At 46.5% G+C, this 22,018-nt stretch overlaps 1 protein-coding gene across 1 annotated transcript; it reads left to right on the forward strand.

The window, feature by feature from the left end:
- Window positions 1-15,472: 15,472 nt before the first annotated feature.
- On the forward strand, window positions 15,473-21,512 carry LOC104263662 (signal recognition particle 9 kDa protein). Its single transcript, XM_059828467.1, has 3 exons — window positions 15,473-15,576; window positions 18,298-18,366; window positions 20,432-21,512. The coding sequence occupies exons 1-3, from the start codon at window positions 15,505-15,507 to the stop codon at window positions 20,549-20,551; spliced, it is 261 nt and encodes an 86-aa protein (XP_059684450.1). The 5' UTR covers window positions 15,473-15,504; the 3' UTR covers window positions 20,552-21,512.
- The last annotated feature ends 506 nt before the right edge of the window (window positions 21,513-22,018 follow it).

Below are 22,018 nucleotides of genomic sequence, written 5' to 3' on the forward strand. Positions count from 1 at the left end.
CAAACTGCAAAATGCGTTGTGAAACCCTGGGAATGTTCTACTCTGACTCCAATGCAAATCTGTTCTGTCTTTTGACCATCTTTTTCCTTTCTCCTCCCTTCTATTTCAGATGACTGACAACACGCTTACTATTGCTGGTTAGTTTCCATTCACTGCAAAGTTGGAATAACTTCCGATGAAAGTGCTGTCCCAGTTATAGATGAATGACAACACTTTTACTACGGCTGGTTAGTTTGCCCTGACTGCAAAGTCGGAATAACTTGCAGTGAAAATAGTGTCCCGAGTATAGATGAATGACAACACTTTTGCTATTGTGAGTGAGCACCTGTGGACTGCAAAGCTGGAAGTAACTTAAAATACAAATAGCGTTCCAATAAAGGTAGAAGCTTAGTAAGATGACCATAACCTCTTTAGTCCTTTCCAGCACTGCAGATTTTGCTTTCTGGCAATAGCTATAGCCAACTCCATAATTTGGATTTCAAATTTAGTAAGTGATAAATCATGCATGAGACCCAAAATATACAAAGCAGCAGTTGCAAAAATACTCTTTTTCAGTATTTTAGAAAGAACATCACAAAAATGTTTGCCAAATGAATTAATGTTTCTATAAAAAGACATGTGAAGAAATGAGCTCTTAAGAGATTACAACACTAACACATGCCATTATTATTACTACAACTAGTTAGCAACAATTTCAAAATTAAGATATACCCTATAAAATCAGTGAGAAGGAATGCCTTGCAATTGGCCCTAAGCCACGCTTCCAGGGCTCGGGATCTGTACCTCAACAATAATCACTCTCTCCGCTGAGTATTTATCTCCACTTCCTCTGTTAGTTCAGCTCCCATGTTTCACAAATACAACCACATAAACAGTGATGGATTTTCTCCTGCTCCTTCCAGCCTCAGACAGAACAGGACCGTCTCGTACCCTAGTTCCTATTTCACAGGTTTCTTCCTAACTGACTCATACCAATTGTTCGCCACTGACTGGCATGGTGCAGTCAGGAATTTAGGTACTGCGGTCAACCGACTGCTTTCCAAGCACACCACTCATTAAAAAGTGCTGCTGGAGAGTCCACGTTCAAAAAAATAAAGGTTTTCATAGGAATATGGCCTTTTTTAAATGCTCGCTGAATGCTGGGGTTACTAACTGGCTAGTAGGAAAGCATTGCTCTTCTGGAGAATGTAAATAAATCGAGGTAGGAAAGACCAATAAAGCAATGTTCCTCACTAGACTGCTTCCAGTGTTTTGTTTAAAAAACAACCTTACGCTACCTGGAATACATTTCACTATCAGGAGGTTCTTCTTTGTAAAACTTCCCTTGTTTCTCTTACACTTACTACGCTTAGATAAATTCCACCTTCCCTGTATTTTTCTCTTCTAAATAGCGGTAAATTTATCATGGGCTTCTTCAGACATCAGCTATCCCTAAACCATCAACTGCTCTATGTCACTAAACAAGATTTTTCAATGTTCCCCATAGCTCAGTTTCTCAAAAGCCTCCACTATCATTTGCTGCCTTTGTTCTAAGCTCCCTCCAATGTTTCTAGTCCTGGGTGTGCAAAACTCATGTCTTTATTCAAGGTGCAGCCAACTGCTCTTTGTTTCTGAACGGGGAAACCGAAATCACATTTCACAACACTATTTCCACTAGGGTTGTTGTCACTCTAAAGGATTCTGTGGATTTATAATAAAAAACAGGTAGCACCAACTGTGTGAGAAGAGGCTGATTTATAACCCTAAGGGATGCTCAGACAATCATTTTATTTAATTGTCATGACTGGCTGAACATTTCTAACCTTCTAATTGTGAATAGAGGTTGCCTTGTGCCACGAAATGACTCTTGCAACAACGAACCGTTCATTCTGCTGTGACTACACCGGTGGGTGGAGGGGAAGTCCCACTCTGTGATGTTTGAAATTATTATTATTAAAACTACTGTAGAACTGGGATATTGGCCTATCTGCAAGGAAATAAAAAGCCTTCCATCTCTTACCTGCTCATGGTTTAGAACCACCCTAAGCTGGTAGTGACCATAACCATTAGCGTCTGAGAGGGTTGGTGTTCGTGGGAGAACTATCAATACAGAGGCTAAAGACAGAATGAGCATTGCTAGAGGTAATGCCGCTACATCAACGATGAGGCAAACTACAAAGCAAAAGGAACAGAAAACCTAATTTTGCAATGCCCTGTTCAATCTGCTTGTTAACCGGCAGTTCTCCGATTCTGGTACGTAGCCAGTGCTAGGCCAAAGAGAGCTCAGAGTAACCTTTCCAATTAAAAAGGATTCAAACAGAATCAGAAGGAGTCGGAAACATTTAAGAGCGAGAAAAAACATCTTCCTTCTTAACTAAGAAGTACGAAGCATAAATTCAGGTAAATTACAGACAGAAAAAAAAAATAGTAAAAACCAAGAGAGAGAACAGCAATTAATCTGCTTACTAGGTGCTGCTCATTTCCTGCAGGATATGGGCATGAGAACTGGCTGCAAGTACTTACGCAAGCTCAGCTAACTGCTCGCTGCAGTGCAGCTCTTCCAAGGCAAAGAAATGGATCTTCACACTTCAAGCGCGTAAATGATAATCAGTTCTCCCTCCCTCACCTTGGAGGAATTTGAGCTGTTGCTCTCAGTTAGCGGTAGTTAGCTGTTCCCTAGTCTGGGCAGAAGTGCTGCACTCAGGAAAATCTGGGGAAGACAATGATTTTCACCACGGGCCATCTATCAGAGAAGGCTTCTCAGAGAGCAGCCTCAGCTACTTGGCCCTCCTTGGAACGGAGGTCGGACCGAATTACCTCCGGGGGTCCATTCGAGCCTAAATTAGTCCATGGCTATTCTCCCGCCTCCACGATGACAGCCTGTAACTGGAAAGAAAGCGGTCGTGCCCGCTCTGCACCCACAGGGGAGTCCTTCACGCCGGGGGAATCCCTACTAAGGAAAAACAATAAAAGAAACATCTACCTGATGCAAGAGTAATAGAGACTATATTCAGTATTGTTTGGTTTTCCTTTCCCCTCAAATCTTCCAGGTTGTAAAAGCTGCCAGGCCCAGCTCAGCGTTCATGTTAAGAAAAAAAAATTATACCCAGTTAGGCCATGCCTGAACTTGGATCACTTGCTGGATTAGGTTCTCCAGCGCGGTCACAACCGTCACAGGCTTCACCTGATGACATCCCGCTGGCTGAGATGGCTTCTGCGCTTGTCCCAGAAGGGCCTGCGGGGAGGGAAGCGAAGGGAGGGGAAGGACCAGGGTCTGCGGAAGCGGACATCTGGCAGCTTCAGCTAACCTGACCCTACTGCAGAGTTAAGTTAGCGCAGCCCCCGTGCAGGTTTGATGACAGGACTTGGCTAGCGCAAAAATAGCTGGCACCAGGTTCAGCTTCTCCCTCTTCTGCTGAACAGCCCTTTCATGCAAAAAGAAATTGACCCCACTGTACTCGGGAACGTTTTTATCCTCCCTCCCCTGCAGCTCAGTCGTACACACACAGTAATAAATCCGTATTTAAAGTACTGTTGACTGCTTTAGAGCTTAAGCAGTAAAGGAAATAAAGTAAGCACATAAGCATGTCGCTCTTGCAGAGTTAAACATGGTGTCTACTGCTGGGTGTAACTAAAAGCATCGTTGACTAAGGAACTAAATAAAACTGTAATGCACTACTGTATGATTTCTATCACGGGGAGTTTTTTGTAACCTTTGTAAGCCGAAACCAGGAATGGGTGCGCATGTTTGCACAAGACAAATGACAGGAACAAACCTACTTTAGGATTCTTTCTGCAATCAAAGCACTGGGGACAAGGAGAGAGTCAAAGTATACAAACATTCTTGAGAGTTGGCATTTTTATGAAGAAGACATATTCACTCTATAATGACATCCACGTAGAATGGATGCAGTTGGCTTACAATATACCAGCAGAGATGAGTCTGGTGATGATGATGCTACGACATGAATAGCCGTAAGAAATGTAACTTGTATTATTACATGCTCGTATATTTTCAAAAGAGGTGATATTAGAATGAAGTCAGTTCTACAGCTTCATAAGCTTCAGCATCTGTTTCTTTTTCCTGTTTGAAAACTTTGAACCTCAAACAGGTTTTGAGGCCAGCTAGCAGGCAAGTAAAAAATGCTTTATCATATCCAAGTCAGGATTTTCCTATTAATCATTATGGGTAAAGATGTCTAATGTAAGAATAGCAACAATCTAAACTTCCACAGTACCCATCACCCCAGGATTTCAAGTACTTTACAAATATTACTAGGTGAATTTGCATTGAACAGTGATATGCGCCTTGTTAAAGAGAAGCAAAGGCACTGCTATTACGGATCAAATTTTCGAGAGCGTTGCCAGTCTTATTCTCTGCAGGGTCTTCACACACGGGGCAAGCTCACCATAGTATAATCCTTCCCTTACGTTAGTCACTCAGTAAATGAGCCTCAGAGTGCTCATATACATTTCTGCAAATGCTGTAACAATCCCCTGTTCTCAAAATTCATTAAGACAGCTACGTATTTTCTTTTAAAAAATGTTGTCAGAGAAAGAAAGCGAATGCTTGCACTGCTGCTGTACCAGGAAGTCCTTTTTGGCTGCGTGATTGTGAACGTTTGTAGATGAGCAAAAGTGTTTCTCAGTCAAAAAAGAATGGAAATAACCATTAGTGAGCCAGGGGTGCCTGTGAAGATGATAGAGCATAGAGAGAGGGATATTAAGAGAGTGCTGCGATTCAGCTGGGAAAGATCAAAGAGAGCCTGGTAACAGCCAGGGGACATCAGAGTACCATGGAAGTTGCTGAGGATGTAGGAAGAGCCTGTGCAGTGCTGTGGGACATAAGGGAAGCTGAATAAGATATGTATGTGAAGAAAGGTCCCAGGGTGGTACAGAAAACCAGAGGAGACATCGTCATCACAGAGCTGTCTGAGAAAGGCTCACCATGCTACGAGACGCAAACCTCAGGATGACGACGAAAACCAGAGGAGGCTGAGAATTGCTGGGGACACAAAAGGCGGTCAGCTAACGCAAGGGAATGTTACTGAATGCAGTCGCATCAAGAAGGGCTACAAATGCTGGGTATAGCTACAAGGATGTCTGAAATAATAAAGGCACAGAGTGTCCAGATCTTATGGGGAACAACACATGCTGCTGGAGATCAGGGACCAATAAAGGTAAATGAAGAAGCAATTAGAAATATTCCAAGGAAAAACGTATCATATCATGAAATAGAAAAAAAATCATTGCTAGAGAGCATGAGGAAGAATCTGAAAAATGTTTTCAGCAAAAAGCTCCCCAGCCTTAGGAACCTTCTTGGAGCAGCTGCTGAGCCTGAAGAAGGCTATAGCATGTTAGGGAATGAGAGAGCAACCGTAAGATGCCAGAAACAGTGAAGCAGATTGTGAGTTGAATGACAAATGTGTAAACTGCTGGTTGCTATAAAGGGCCACAGTGTCAGGAAACGTTGAAGCCCGCTGTTCTGCTTCTGGAGGCATCCAAGAAGAATGCAAGTTGAAAGAACACTGTAGAGGTTGAATAGCATCAAGAAACACTGGAGAAGGCCATGAATACCTTTAAGCCTGTTCAGCGGAGGGATCCAGACTAAGGCAGTGAATTACTGGGGTGGTTAGCTATGCAGCCACAGAGGAACCAAGGCAAGGCTGTGATCTCCCAAGGGCCCAAGATACCAGGAAAAGGCTGGAGAAAGAATGCCGATTGCCGGGGGACTGAAGAATCCTGCATATAAACTAGGGACAACTGAAAGGCTGTGAGATCTGTCAGGAAGCACAGGGTAAGGTCACAGACTGAAACAGCTCAGATGTCTGGTTTCACCATTTGACTAACAGAAGAAGGATGTGACCCAAGATAATCCTGCCTGCTTCGCTTTTGGAGCGCAGAACAGAATCCCTTTCAGCGCTGTCTTCAAGCAACGAATGCTTCCTGCTGAACAACCAATGCCATGTAGGGCAAATAGCTCTCTATCCTATGTCATTGTATGTGTTTAAACTGGGCCTTGGAAACCACACGAGACTAGGAGAGGAAAATAATCCCTTTGGGACAAGGGAAACTTTTTAAGGGCTAAGTTGTGCTTAGCTCTGTGTGCTGGCGCCGGGAGCCCTTTTGCCCCTCACAGCACAGTTACACAGCAGGTAGGTATCCCTGGTCTCTCATCATGCCTTTATAAAATACTGACAGAGAAAAACAGTATGGAAAATATGTGTTATTCAGGCAACACCTAACCCCAGAGCACCCGTCCTAAATAGGGTAACATGGCCAACGTATTTAGAAATCACAGTGCCGACGGGCTCTGGAGCGATGCCTCGCGGGGCCTGGGCAGAGCGGGGGCCTCAGCCCCCATCTGGCAACGTGGTTTTGCTGAAGAGACACTCTATCTGAAACCGCTCCTTGCTGCACCTCTTCCCGGGGGAACGACGACCGGCACCAGCACTTCAGCAGCGCATCTCCTCCCTCCCTCCAGCACAGCTCAGCCTCAGGAGAGCCATTCCGCAGCCTGCGTTTGGGTGGGGGGGAAGGGGAAGAAGACAAAGAGTTATTTTTTGTAAGATCTGCTGCGGAAGGCTGCAAACAGCCAGGTTTCCAACCTCTTTCCTCTGTTTGCCTTAGGTCTCTCAATTTCTATATCAGGCTCTGGTTCAGCTTCCATTAGCGCTTCCTCATCAACAGCGTTAACAATGGTTTCCTCACTGAGGGTATCACTAGGATTACACTTACTGCCAGAATCCTCTGGCACAAAATCACTGTCTGAGTCAGAGCAGAGAAATAATTAACCCTCATGATACTTCTCTGAGGAACGAGCAGAATACCTAATGAGATTTATGGGGCATCACATTGATCCTGCTCCTACGGAGAAAAGCACCCACACGCTGAAGTTAGCATTGCCACCGAGGAGCGAGGAGGTTCCTGTGTCAACGCAGGGGACATCTTCACCTTACCTGTAAGTGGCCTGCATCACCTTAATTGCGTTAGTTACCTTACATGTCTAAACAGCAAACCACTTGTTTACTGCTCTGGCCCTGGATTAGATCATGGTTTCATTACCCAAAAAAACTATCAGTGTCAACGGATTCTCAGCTTCTGTGAAACGGCTCAGGCTGGAGTCCGGCAGGCCAAGACTATCTTACATGAAATTACCAGCATTTGATTTGGAAACAGCCTTCAAAAACTCCTGAACATACTCTCGATCTATAAGACTAGATTTGTGATTCAACCTACAACTCCAGAAACTGAAACAGAACTGCTGGAAAATTTTCCCCACCTATGGAGAAGAGTGTTGCCCCACAGAAGAGAAATAAGCATCAAGAGTTACACAAATTTGCAGGGTTTTGCTGTTTTCAACTCTAGAGACAAGAGTTTTCCTTCCCTCCAAAAAGTAATCAGTCGCTTCAGTGGCAGACATTCGCAAGCAAAGCTAATTAACTTTCTAGGTCCAGAAGGATCCCCTCCCAAAAGCTGGTAATACGCCTCAGTGGGGTAGGAGAAGGATAGAGCAGTCCTAGCTGGCTGGGAGGGATCTCTGGAGAAGTATATATACAGATTTCTGTCTGAAAAAAACAGTAGTCTGCTAAGATCTGGAGGCCTCAAAATCCTTTCACTTCTGCTGGGAATTTAGTTCAAAGCAGCTGCATGTAAATTTTGCATAGCACATGCTATGCTGGCTAATCTTTCTCATATTCTTGGTTTTAAATCAACAAGAGTTAACTATATAGAAGAGGAGCTAGCTTTAGGGTTGCCAGATTTACCCTAACTTTTAAAATAAAAGTGAAAACAACCCTAAGGAAAAAAAAAAGAGATACGTATGAGCAGACGTGCTGCCCTGCCGCATCTCTTTGTGCTGCATAAGGGGGACACAGATCGGCTGAATCCTTATAAATAGAGATCTGGTACAGAGATTCCTCAGAAAACAGGCAGCTACCGTTCCCAGTTCCTCTCCCTCCCCGCCAGGAGTGGGTAAGAGGCAGGGAGACAGGGAAGGAGGGTCAGCGTCAGGCTGGGAATTGCCTGATGGCCCCTCATCTCTCTCCAGGCCCTAAAATGATGACAGTGGTGAATACGTCCTCCTTCGTTCACAGCCCTTGTGTATGTGTTTCTGGTATCTGTGCGACCTCTAAACTTCCGCCTCACCTGAAAGAAGGGGGAACTTTGTCATCTATTCCTGAAGTAGCAAAATCACTTCAACCTTTGACTTACTTCATATGCATAAAAAAAGATAATGAGGTCAGTAGAAGTTGCTAATGCAGAGAGAAAAATGCCTCAGCAAGAATGCAATTGTTAGGACACATTTCAGATCTTGTCAGCAGTTATCCCTTCAACATAAAGTCACAGCCCTGGCATGTAATTTATCCAGGTATTCTCCCTACCCCCGCTCCGACACACTACCTAGATCTCCCTTCATATTTTTAACGTACTCCAAATCTTAAGAAAACGCTAAACTTAGAGATTTGAGGTTAAAACTTCTCTACACACTCAAGCCAACCAAAAGGCCAGGTAAATACTTGCAACCTCCGGGACAAGGATCGTAACAGCAGCACCGTGTTGGAAGCAAGGAAGCCCTTCCCAGCACAGATCCCGACTCTTACGTGGGCCTGCGAGCCCGATAGATGCACAAGCTCCGCATCAGACATCTTTTACAGAAAGCTGCCGTACCGTAGACATCAAAGGAACGTGTGCGCTTGCAGCTGTTTCAGGAATTGGCAATGCCAATGCCGAGAATCCACTTTGGCACTAATTTGACCATAATTCGGACCTCCACCCGCGCCAACTCTGGACCGAGGACAAACGCTCGAACAGGAGAGCGTGAGGAGCCTGCAGAGGCTTTAGTCTGCTGTGCGTTCTCAGCAACAGCTGCTCTGCACAAAGTTTTTCTGCTGCTGTAACTACGGGAAGGGGCGTACGGGAAAACAGCTGCACCGCTGCGGCTTCCCAAGTTCTGCCGCCAGCTGAGCTGCCCACCAGGCCCGTGTGTGCGCAGCGCAGGGCCGCGGCTGGCGTCCTCTTCTGCCTGCAGCCCAGGGGATGGGAGAAGCTGCTGATTCAGATCCACTCCCCCCACTCAGCCCGCCCTACTTCTTCTTGTGGAAGTCACCACCTCTTCAGATCTGCCTGCAGAGTGGCTCATGTGGACACCCCCCAACCTACTTTGGTCAACCTGAGCCAGACTGAGCTTAAATGGATTAAGGAGGAGGTTTTTGCTAACCCACTTTGATTGAAGTGGGTTAAGGGGCACTCACACCAGCATCTCTGCAAACACATCATGAGAGGGCATTAATCCCTGGGAAAAGGCAGTGACAAGTGGCTGGGACTACTAACCTCTTTTACTGGCACAGCTACACCGGGAGTCCCCTCGAACGAGGCCGCGCAGCTTTAGGGACAGGCATGAATTCACTCTGCAAACAGCAAAAGTTACCGTTTCCCACCGCTGCACGTTGCTGCTCTCACGACAGCACAGGGGAAGGGGAAGCGTGTTACTCTTCCACTTCAGCACGAAGTCGGCAGGGTTCACCTGCCAGGAAGGTTCAAGCTTTAGCATCACAGCAGACGAGGAACTGCTCGTGTCTTCCCTTCTGCAGGCTGAACTGAGAAGGAGGCAGTTGCCATCTGAGCTGCGCTGAGACGTGTAGTTTAGAATGAGAAGTCAATGTAGTTAAAAGTACCGAAAGCCCTTGCGCCCCAGAGGCAGTTACACTGCTCCAGAGGACTTGGGAAGGTATCGCTATAAGCACCTCATCTCACTTGCCTGTTCTGGTGGCTCGTACTCTTCGGTGACGTCAGCCATGGCAGCATGAACAGCACAGGTAAACCAGCCTTAAGTCATGCCTATCAAATAAAAGCTTTTCTATTTAAAGATTAATGTAAGAAATCAACGTGCGTCCAGTGTGTGCCAGCAGATGATCTAACCCCATCTTAAGCATGCTCAGAAACTTCACGTAATGGTGATACAAAATCTATGAGCAGTTCATGTCTGTCTGCTTCCAGAGCGCTTCAAATGCCGGTTCACGAGCTGGCTACCAGATGTGTTCTTCTTTTCCCCAAAGGCCATAACGAGGGCTGCTCTTTCGTTCTCAAATCTCAGCAGTCAATGTTGTGACAGCACAGGGTCTGCTCTCTAACATATGTCTCTGGCATGACAGCACATTAATTTGAATACGTTATTATGCTGAAGGGACCGAACTGACCACTTAACAGGAACGGATGCATCTTTCTAGCTATCAAAAGCAAACGGCTTAACAAGAACGCTGTCAGAACAGCATCCAAAAATGAAAGGGCAGTTTCTATTAAGGCCAGGCTGGCAACACGGCCATACACAGGGACAGCTCTCTTGCTAGCGTAATGGTTATTGACATACACATACACAAACACCCTAACACACAGTAAGATTAGGTTAGACCATATTAAATGATAGGGTTTTTTTTTCTAATGGTTACAGCAAACTAGGAAACAATGCTGCCTTGAGGAAGGTTATGGCTAAAATGTACGGCAAGTGTGGATCACTGTGTGCCCACGGCTGCGGCCTCCCCCATGGCCCCAATCAGGGACATGTTTGGAGTGTGTTTCCTTTCACAGGAGCAAGGGCACTGGGCAAAAGGAGGGAGGAGACTAACAGGCACCCAGGTCTCATCCTGACTTGAAGCTGTGACTCGGCTGGGACAGGCACCAGGACAGGGCTCCAGATCCACATACAGCCTTCATTGTCACAACTGTGTTTTATCAATCAAGTCACACCGATATTTAACTACCCTGTTAGGACAGTATGGGTCTGAATCACTCGATAAGATGCTTGTATGCAAAAGAAATAGAAAATGAGCATTGATGTAATTAACTATATGTGGCTCAGCCTGGCAAAGCCATTAGCCAAGCTGTTGCAAACATAAAACCCGTAGAAAGGAGCAGTATGTTCTGTGCTCCTTCAGGAGCTGCGGAGTGAAAACCTGTGGCTCGCTTTGGCATGTTCTAACCCATCCAGGAGCATGAACTGCTTCTGACTGCAGACTCGCTTCTCATGGGTCCTGGGATTCAGAAGCCAGGGAGATGTCAAAGACCTCAGATCTTACTGTACTCAAGATCTATCTGCATCCTTACGCACATAAATGCCCTTTCAAAGAAGAAAAATAACCCCGTGTGATTGAAGTTTGCATCAGTACAAATCCCAAGCTGTTTTAGACCATACACACACAAGAATGGAATGTATAATCATCATGCCCGTGCCTTCTCCTTAACTTCACTGAGGGCTGGGTTGAAGCTATTTTGAAAGAAGTGACTATATCTCCTTCCTTAAGCATTAAGGAATCCTGGCAGCAATAATTGCCTTGTAACTAACTCCTCATTAGCACTCTTTTAGACCTGTATAACTGCGCTGACTTTATGTTGCTCCTGGTCCAAGAACAGGATTATCATCTCAGCACCAAAGTCTGCTCTTAATTAAACTGTTACAGATACAAAAAAAAATCCACTTACATAAATGGAAAGACTCTGGATTTACAGCAGCATAACCGAGATCAGAGTTTGTCCTATTGTTTCCCATCAAATCCATAATTTAGCATGATAATGCACAGCGTTCTACACAAAGCTGCTTTTAGCTGGAAAGACCAGCTTGTTTTACCCACCAGCAGTATGTCATGGTGACAGATAACTATTTTAATGAATTTAACACTCTTATCTGAATTCCTTATCCAGGAAAGAAGAATACATTTGCAAGTAAGAATATGGCACCTGCTTTAGATTGAATAAAAGCATTAATGTGAAGAACAGGAAACCAAATATCTAACCACGAGTGATGCTGAGCAGCTGCAACTTCCATGAACTTTGTAGGAGTTGCAAGAACACAAGATCTCCACGGATGATATTTTAAGATATCATGCAAGGTCTTTTTCTACTGTTTTCTTTCAGTTTGTCATTTATGCAAAGGAAGACACTAGCTAAAAAAACTAAAGAAATTACCATGTGGAATCCAGATGCCTGAACATAGCTATACGAAGCAGAACTTGCAGTGGCAATGCATGTAGAAGCTTGATCAAAGAGAGATCATTAATCATGTATATACAGGTTGGATGAGGGGGAAAGGCCTGAGGAAAAACCGCATGAAAAATCTTCATCACACAAGTACTTACATTATTGCTTCATAGCTTTTTATGGCCTTAAATCCAAGCTAAAAAAGACATTCTCTAAGGTGGTCTAGGGAATATAGCAAGGATATACAAGGAGAGACTGAGGAAAGGGTAAACGAGGTTTTATAGCATTCCAGATTTCACTTACAAGTGATGGAACGGCTGTTAAGACCGCTGGAATGATTTCTTGCATGGAAGAAAGCAGGAACTGAAGAAAAGAAAGCAAGATAAGCATGTATGCTTTAGCAGAATTCTTACTAACTACTAAATTATTATTGGCTGGATACCAAACACTCCACACAGTGATAAAGAACTGTTCATTTCATTTCACTAAACAAAAAGCCCATTGAAAGATTTCTACTATTACTGCATTCACTGGAGCTCACTTGAAAAACACACTTTTGGACACACATCAAATACAACTTACAGCTGAGTAACTGCAGTGGTCTAAGTTACTTTTCAAACACGTCAAGAAAATGTTCTGTTCTCCAAGCAAGATGAGAACAACAGAGCGAAGCAGCACACTAACTATACATATCAGGCATTCCCTGAGGCTCAGAAATAGCTTCTCTTTTTAATTGCTGAGATTGCAGCAACTGGCCCTGCTTTCAGGGGAGCTGGCGGGGGGGGGGGGGGGGTGGTTCCACATACAGCCCCCCATTTTTGGTGGCAAGCCAGCAAAAACAGTAGGAATTCCCATATCCTGCCTTGCCACCAAAAAAGGTACGTTTTCAACAGCTGTGTCAGCACAACAGTACCTAAGGCCACAGAGGAAACTGGAAAAATGAACTGATCTCGACTAAAAAAATGTATTACTAAAACCGGTGCTGCTTTTAATCCAAGCACTGGTCTGATCCCCAGCCCAGAGTTACAACCAGCTGTGGCAGCACAACTGTGGGGCCATAGGTGGTGGTGGTGTCAGGGAAGACGAAATCCTTAAGATCTACAGCCAGGAACAGGCTATGCAGAATTGTGCATCAGGCTGTATGCAACTGTCATAGTGACACATCACATTTTCTTCAGAGGCAAGGCCAGTTACGAAATCCCTCTCTCTCTTCTTTGCCCTGCCTGCTGCAGTTGTGTCACCTCCAAAGTTGTGCATATATAATAGTTTTAGAAGCTGCATCCTAAACTGGATCAGGGAAATCATCTGGGTTAAGGAAAAAGAAATACCAAAATGGGTTTGTTTTCTAATCTTGCTCTGTTGCATTAGCTCAACCGCAGAAACTGTTAATTACAGGGCTAATGACGGGCCATTGGCAAGCTCCTAAGACAGCTCTTGTGTCAAAAACATAGAAAAGATTCTGAACATCTGAGTCAAAATTAAAATCCTCTGAAAAGCAACCCTAAGGTGCTTCTGACTGGACAGCCCAAAACTGGGACTCGTCCTCCAGAAAGAAAATATCCGTGTCCCACTTGAAAACCTGGACCCAAACTTGGTGAGCAATGGTTCTGTGAAATGTTACGCGTGTTACAGGGTTTGTGCTCCCCACACCTTTCCTTTTCATGGACTTACATCCCCTACGTGTCTGTAAAACACTATCAAAAGCACTTCCTGCTCTGCTGTTATAAAAGGCTACCCAAAACCTAAGATAGTGGAGAAGCACTCCCTCCAGGTTAGGTTCTGTGTTTGGGATAATTGCTTTAGGCGCTGTCAATACATCTATCACCTTTAATCAGAGCTGTTGATTATCAGCCTCTCTGAAAGACAACTCTTACGTTTCTGAAGCTGGGTTCTCAGACACAGCAGCGTCTAAACTCTGTGAGCGGTTCTGGAAAGAAAAAAAAAGGTCTTAAGTCTTTCCGCTATTCATAGCCTCCGCTCATTGGTGCAAAGCCCTTTAACAGAATTGCTTAGACCACCTAACACCCACAAGTCACAATTTATTAAAGTTTGGCAGCCTAATCACTGCAGACTTTTTTGGAGTCGATCCCCACAGTAACAATTATTTTCTGCTTTACTGACTCAGGGAAATTCATTCTAGTTCTTCTCCCCTTACCTCCCGTCCACCCTTTTATTTCTATGCCGTGTTTCTTCGTTCTCCCTTGCACCTATTGTGCCTTTTGTGGGCAAAACCCCTGCAGCTAGTATTTCCCCACGGTGCTAGCGGAGACTGGATCGGCCCGCGTAATTTGTCCCTTACGTGCGGATCTGCCCTGAACTTTCCAGTTTCTTTGTTGGGCCACAATGTTGAGGTTTGCTCAGCTCAGTGAAACGAACTTAAAGTTGTGAGTCATTCCCAGGAGCTTCTGGGTTTTCAGCGCGTCCCCGTGACGCAGAAAATCGAGGACTGCAATTTTTACGTCTTTCTTGTGATCGCAGCAGTTACACAAGCCGTGGACCGTGGTCTGCGCTTAGCACTGTGGCCGGCCGCGATCTCCGGGCGATTAAGGAACAAAACTCCGGGTCACTAAAGGAACGGGCTTTTCAAAGGTGACAGCAGAAACCGCCGACTTTTTCCTCCCTCCCTCCTCTTCTGAAACGGATTCCCGTCAGCTTCACGCGGGCGTTCAGCCACACGCCCGGGAAAGGCAGGGCTCCCCGCCGCCTTCGCCACCCCACCGCTCCCAGGCCCGGCCCGAAGGCAGCAGCTCCCCTCCCCGCGCCGGGCCCCGCCTCAGCGCCCTCGAAACCACTGCGGCCGCCCCGGCGGCCCCGAAATGGCCCTTCTGTTCCAGGCGGAGCCTCCCTCCAGCTCAACAAAGGCCCTCCAGCCTGCGACAGCCTGGACTAGAGCCAGCGGGACGGGCGAGCCGCGCTCGCCCCACTGCCGGCCCGCTCGCCCGCCTGGCCGGGGCTGGCCTTCGGCCCGGCCCTCCCCTCCCGCCGGGCCCTCCCGCCCGGGCCAGGCCGCGGCCCTCGCCCCCACGCTGCCCCCGCCGTGGGCCCCCGGCCGGCAGCCCGACGCGGAGACGGCCCGCAGCCGGCCCGGCAGAGCCCCGCAGGGGCCGGCCCGCCGAGCGCCCCGCCGCGGGCGGGCGGGCTGCCCCTCGGCGGCCGCGGGGCTCGAACCCGCCGCGCCCGACCGGCCGCCACGCGCGCCGCTCCGATGCGACGCGGCGGCGCAGCCGCCAATGGCAGCGTTCCCCTCCGCCGGGGGCGGGGAGTGCCTGCCGGCATCCCGCCGCGCCTGGCGGGGTCGCTGTGGCAACGGCGCCGCCCGCCGGGCTCCCCTCTCGGCGCCGCCGCGCGCCCTGCCCTCGGCGCCGGCGCTCCGCCGCTGGGGCCAGACTCGCCGAGTCCCGCGCTCCGCGATTGGGCGGCAGTTTCCCGCCGGCCAATGGGAGGTGTCGGCTTGCGGTGACGCGGGGCTCGCCGTCGGCGCCATCTTGCCGCCGGCGGGGGGAGCGGGCCGCGGTGCCGCTCCGTGCCGTGCCGGTCCGTGCCGGCCCCGCCATGCCGCACTACCAGGCCTGGGAGGAGTTCACGCGCGCCGCCGAGAAGCTCTACCTCGCCGACCCTATGAAGGTGGGGCGGGGGCCGGGCCGAGAGGCATCGCGCGGGGCGGGCGGGCCTCCGCCACCCGCGGTAGGCCCCGGGAGGTGCGGCTCCGGGGTGAGGCGGTGGGTGCCGGCGGCGGCGGCTCCGGCGCTCTCGCTCCGTGTGCGTTGGCCGCCCGAGGAGGCGGGCGGTCCCTTGAGCCCCGGCGGGCCGCCCTCGCCGGGCCGTGGAGGCCGCCGCGGGGCCGGGCGGTGCGGCCTCCCGGGAGGGTGCGTGTCCCAGCCGGGCCGCGGAGCCGCTGCGGCGTCTCGCAGGGAGTGCAGCTGTGCCGCAGCCGCCGGGAGCAGCGCTCCCGAGGGCGGCCCCGGCTGTGCGCCGCTGGCTGGGCTCGGCGGGGCGCCGACCGGCTGGAGGGGCTTCCCGGGGCGCGGTCCGGGTGCTTCGGGGGGGCAAGAAGCAGCAGCGGGGAAGGGGGCGACTCGCTGGTGTCGCGCCTGACCTGTCCTTTTCCGTGGAGCGGAAGGAAGTTCCCGTTTCACAGCCCGAAAGCGCGCGCGGGGAGCGGTGTTCGGGGGTGTTACCGGCGGCGGGTGTGCGCCTCGGGAGCTCGACTGCGGGGACGTTGTGCTTATCGGCAGTGTACGAGCGCGTTGGAAACCGGGATTAAAAACGTTCTGTCGAATGAAGAGCGTGCTGAGAGTTGGTTTATTTCATGGGTTTACAACATACAAGACCATTTAACTTGAATTTGTTTTCCTAAAAATTAAAAGAAAGCATCCTTTAGCTCTTATGTTTTGCTGTTGCCTGCACTGTCGCTTCAGACTGGGAGGTGTTACCTTCCTAAAGAATGTTTGCTCTAGGAATTAACTTCTTGGTATGTGACTGCTTTTTATTTCTGGTCACTTTTTCAGGAGTATAGTTTGTGCAAACCTTAAAAGCAACTTCAGTCTTCAGAAATGGCGTTGTATTTTAGCCAAAAAGCAGCGCTGAAGGTAATGTGGAACTCATGTGGCTGAGAAAATTTCCGTAAGAAGGCGTAGTTTTTTTCATCAAAAGTAGGGGACATAGAAGCCTTCAGAAGCAGCGTTTAACAGCTGCCTTTAATTGCCATGAGTGACCACTTCATATGCAATTGCCGCTTATCTACTGATAATAAAATTGTCCTGTTTTACCTGCTTATGCTCTGTAATAGTCAATTAAATTAGAGAAGGGATGTCACTGCAGCCAGGAGTTGCTCTTCCCCTTTTCTTAAGGGACATCCAAAGGCAATCTCTTCCTACCCATGGCAATAAACTAGTCTGTTTACAGAGGAGTTTATATAGGCTCCGGGGTCACAACACGAGTACCCTCCTTCTAATTTGCCAGCGAAGTAGCCTGAGATGCTTTTGCATGTAATTGTGCCTGTCAGGAAACGGAAGGAAGAACAAGAGCTGTAGGAAAGAGGTGTGCGTTCTTTGTGGGCCAGGGAGGCTCGGTAGCGAGTGGCCTTGGCTTTTGTGGGAGCAAGCGATCTATCGCGTCCATGCCTGCTGCTTGTGGCAGCCTCTCTTGTGCTTTTGGGCCTGCTCAGTCGAGAGCCGAACTGATAAACAGCTGTTGTGGTGGAAAGATGACAGTTTGTTAAACAAGAAGGATGAATCTGAGGAGATCTGTGTTGGAGCAGGAATTTCAAAATACATTTTGTAGTCAAGGAGGCTGTTGAGCATTAGCACAGGTCACTCTGTACAACAAAGACCTGTTTATAGCGTGAGTTCAGAATGTTCTCAAAGGGACACTTTGCTTTGTTTCTCGTTACTGATGCTAGCTGAGACTAGAAACAATAGATACGAAAAGTCTCTGTGGCCAGCTCTGCATTCAGGAGGAGGCACTTAATGCTCAGTCAGTTGTTGAGGATGTTGATTTTTATCACCGTGGTTTTGAGAACTTTGGTAACTTGAGAGTCCAGAAGGACTGCGGACAGGTTAAAACTCAGGGCAGGTGACTACAGTAGTAAGTGGCTTAGTGAGAAGTTGAATTCTTGCTTTCAGGCTTCAAATTTAGCCTTACTGAGTCTTGAAAGCAATTTAATTTGCAAGAACTATCTTCAGTCTTTGGATTTTAGTTACTCTAATGGTGTTACTCTTGTACCGTCCCTTTCCTCTTGCAAAAACATCAGAACGCTTCAAATGTGTCTGTAGGCTTCGGTGCAGCTATGGAATTAACTGTAGTGACTGGAAATACAACTTTTTAACATAATAGCTTAGGTACTGTGGAGGAAAAAGCAGTGATGTTGAGCTTACCCCACTCAGTTAATAGCTTTCTAGTCTTCATGTGGAACTCTCTTATTTTGAAGTATTTCAAGTCTATAAACACAAGTTTCCATATAGTTTTTCTGAAGTGTGATATATGGCGAGGGGGTGTCTTGTATTGACGTGACTCTCGTTGTTTATCTTGCCTGTCACTGAGGTCCCTGCAACTGTCGTTGCTGTATTTATAGTGGGTTTGAACATGCCCAATGTTAAGCCTCCTGATGCTATTGTAATAGCAATTTAATATGTTAGGCAGGGAAATGGGATGGTTCGACTTCCAGACCATCCTGGCTGTAGGATTAGTGGCCAGCAGTGCTGAGGACCACCACAGAGGTGGTGAAAATGTGGAACAGTACATAATTCTGATAAAAGGCAGTCTGAATTTGGGCAGATTTCTTCCAGATACGTTCTGAGAATTGTTAGCTGTAGGTGCTAATTCATAAAATGTTTGTCATTTCAGGTGCGGGTTGTTCTCAAATACCGACATTGTGATGGGAACCTCTGTATCAAAGTAACGGACGATGTAGCTGTAAGTACAGAATATATTCCCCTTTCAGGCCTTATTGTACCTCTCCGGATTTGCGTGTTGCTGTCAGTCAGCTTGTGAGCTCTCAGCCATTGCCTGAGAGTGCCTGACAGTTTCCTAAAAACTTGTTGTGCCCAGCCTTCATTAGTTGCTGTATCTGTGACTGACATGAACCTGTGGTTCAGTTCGACACAGACCATGGAAAGTTCTAACCTGCAGTGTTCTTTATGGGATTCTATGAAAACAAGGAGAACAAGAGCTACAGAAATCTTGGATCCTCTGTCTATCTGAAAACGCTTCATGGAACTACATTGGTGACTTCTGCTGAAGTTATTTCAGGAGCCCCTTCACACAGATGTGTTTGCTAATGTGTGTGTGGTCCTTTTAATTTGCTCAGAGCGCTGACAGCTTCCAACCATAGGTTAAGCTCCTCACTTGTGATTATGAGACAGTGGAGTGCTATCGGACTGAATGACAAGATTCGCTTGCAGTTCAGAGATCCCATCTGCTGAAATCCTGCTACGGTGTCAGTTATGCGTTCCGTAAAAACTGTGGTACAGACACACAACAAGGAATTCTGCACTGTCCTTCCAGGGGTTGCTGTACGAGGAGGTGGAGCGGCTGCGCTTACTGGTTGCTCTCGTTCCAAATAGTCTGGAGGATGCTTAGAAGAAGCATGTGTGGGGCTGGGATGTGAGGTGGTGGGCAGCGGGTAGAAACGCGTCAGCATGCACCGGCGTGTGCGTGCTGACGTGCATGCCAGCGACAGGTTCTTGGTGTTAGTGATGTTATAGCCAAGTTGTTGTTCTGCAGTCCAGAGTAGGAAACGGTAGTCTGCCTGTCTCTTATCTTCAGATGTGGAAAACTCAGATTTCTTCTTTCCAGGAAAAGTAGCCTGACATTGGTATTTCCAAAGAGAGATGTGAAGCTCCAGCAGTGACACTCCTTGATAGGATGATAGGGCTTAGTGTGGGTGAGGTGTTGAGTATGGGGCACTAATAACAGGGGGAAGCGAAGGGTAATTAAATTGAAATCTTCCATATGGGAAGGTTGGAGTCAGTGATTTGTGAACTTGGACTGTTTTCAGTTACAGGCCTTCTTACCTGCTTCCAGTCACGGGAAGCTGTTACATGGGGGACAGGGGGTTGGTCTGGTTTTGTGTTTCTGTGTTGGTTTTTTTGTCCCAAAGGTGGGAAGGGAAGTTTTCCTTGCTGCTAACTCTGTAGAACTAATATAGCTGAAGGAAAAAAGAAACTGTTTTTTCTACTGTTTGTCTCTGAATTAAAATAGGAATTTAACGCTGACAGAAGTTGCTGTGTTGACAGCACTAAAGAATGGAGCATTCTGGGTTATTTTATTGTTAAATCGGCCTGGGCAATCATACTCATGCTGTACAGGTGTGAGAAATTACTTAGTCTGCAAAAATCTAAGTGGTCTTTCTATGATAAATCACTGGCATATTACTCTTGTTCCTTTTGCATTTACAGGCCTGTCGCATGACGGAGTTCCTTTTGATCTTAATCAGCTGTTATGTTCCTTACTTAGGACTGTCTTAGAAACAGATTTTGCTTGGGGGAGGGGATCCTCTTCGGTGGGAAACACTGGACTGGTTTTATGTCACTGGCAGTGTAACAGGCAGTGTGAAAGGCAGTGTGAAAGGCAAACTAAACTTGCTTTCGGAATATGGAGAAGAGGAAAGTAATTTCAGGTTTAAAATCTGCTTCTATTTTTAGACCACACAAACAAGGGTGTCTTCTCAAGACAGCTTTAAAACCCAAGTTTTAGCGCCTTTTTTGAGCGAGAGGAAACTAGGATAAATCATGAGCTTCCCTATTTTCAAAATGAAAGACATGAGCCTTTCAGAGAAACTTAAATGTAAACACAGATGTGTGTGTATTTAAGGACGGGGTAGGTATGTGTTGGTGCAGCCCCATGGTAACAATGTGCCACAAATGAACATTTAAGTACTTGCTTTGTTTAGTGTGTTCCAAGCACAAATTTGTTGCAACTGTAAACAGGATAAAACCCATTCAAGTGAAATCTGATATTAAGCAACTTTCTCTTACAGTGTTTGCTGTATAGAACAGACCAGGCGCAAGACGTAAAGAAGATCGAGAAATTCCACAGTCAGCTAATGCGACTCATGGTGGCTAAGGAATCCCGCAGTGCTGCCATGGAAACAGACTGAATTGCTGAAAATAAAATGAGTGCTCCGGTCGTATTTCACTGGAAGAAAATATCTCTTGGATTTGAACGAATACTGGGGCAGGAGGTGCTTTTATGTACCGAAGGGGACTGATGACAAGTCTGAAGCATTTCCCTCTGCCCCAGACTCTGCTTTGGAAAACTAGGAAAATAAATGCTTTCAATTGAAAGCTTATATTTATTTTTGGGAACCAATAAGAAACTATTCTTACCTGTTAGGGTATGCTAAGATGACAAGTAAATATTTTAAATCTACAGTACTTTAGTCTGAATTTGATGGGCCACAAGCATATTTCTGGAAAGGTACTATAAAATTTCATGTAGATTTCATTGTGTTCATACCTTATGCTGGTGTATTCTCACAGTGAGAAGGTTTATTAACCTGACTAATACTGTAGCATGATGACTGGATGATAAACATTTACATAAATTATATACATCAGTAGGGTTTAGAAGAAGGGATGTTTTCTGAAATGAAATGTTAAAATTGCCAATTTGTGTTAGCACTGTCACTAGCAGGATTTTAGCTTTTAGTATTGATCTTGGTCAGAAGCTGTGCAACATGATCTGTGATGCAGTTTGTAGAACTGTTACATTGGCTAAATAATTAAAAATCTGTATTTTAAACCTTGCTTGAATATTGCTAAAACGATGAGAAACTGGGAGTTTCTTTTCTGCTTATGTGAATATTGCTATTAAAAAATGTGGCTTTTTTCCAGTACTTGAACTGTTTTCTACTAGCTGGGGGGACCTTTTCCCATCCTTGCTTCAGGCAAAGTTGAGGTATACCAGCAAGACAAATTCTAGAAGCTCTTGCCTGTTATGTTAATAGAAAAATGCAACCAAACACTATGCAGATTCCTTATCTTAGCAGCTTGCTAACTGTGCGTTTTCAAATGTTACATGTGGCAGATGGGTATCGGCCAACTGAATAAATGGATGAAAACCAGCTTAATAAATACTCCAGGACCACTGTCAAAAATAGACCAGTGCTCCTGTGGCTTAGACTTGTTTCCCATTGTTACCTCTGGTAGGGTGATGGAAGCCTTAATTGTCTTCTGCAAAGGCTTTTTGCTTGAAAACCCAGTTGCTGAAATTGATCCTTTCTTTGACTAGAGCTTGCATACTTAAAACCGGGTGGATTTTTTTAATGTATTTATGCTGTTGGTATAACTCGGCTTTTCCAGGACTAATGTTTTGGGTTAAACCAAGCCATGGAAGTAAAGCAGAGCCATGCAAAGACTTGTCTGTGGTGGCGTTTATATATAACAAGACAATCTACTTGAGTAACTACCTGCTGTCACTTACATAAAAATAATTGAGCTACTTGGAAGCAGTGGAGTTCCCATGTTTGCCAAGGGCTTGGGGAAAAACAAAGCAAAACAGGCTTGACTATTGCATTAGAGTGCCCTTTCAGCTGAACATATAATACTGCATATTGTTGGAAAAT

The sequence above is a fragment of the Gavia stellata genome, chromosome 2 (genome assembly GCF_030936135.1).
Source record: "Gavia stellata isolate bGavSte3 chromosome 2, bGavSte3.hap2, whole genome shotgun sequence".
Classification (NCBI taxonomy): domain Eukaryota; kingdom Metazoa; phylum Chordata; class Aves; order Gaviiformes; family Gaviidae; genus Gavia; species Gavia stellata.

What these genes read in the sequence shown, in the direction of transcription:
- LOC104263662 (XM_059828467.1), top strand. Translation starts at nt 15,505, where the DNA reads ATGCCGCACTACCAGGCCTGGGAGGAGTTCACGCGCGCCGCCGAGAAG. An exon ending in ACCTCGCCGACCCTATGAAG is followed by an intron (nt 15,577 to 18,297) that starts GTGGGGCGGGGG and finishes TTGTCATTTCAG; the next exon opens with GTGCGGGTTGTTCTCAAATA. An exon ending in AAGTAACGGACGATGTAGCT is followed by an intron (nt 18,367 to 20,431) that starts GTAAGTACAGAA and finishes TTTCTCTTACAG; the next exon opens with TGTTTGCTGTATAGAACAGA.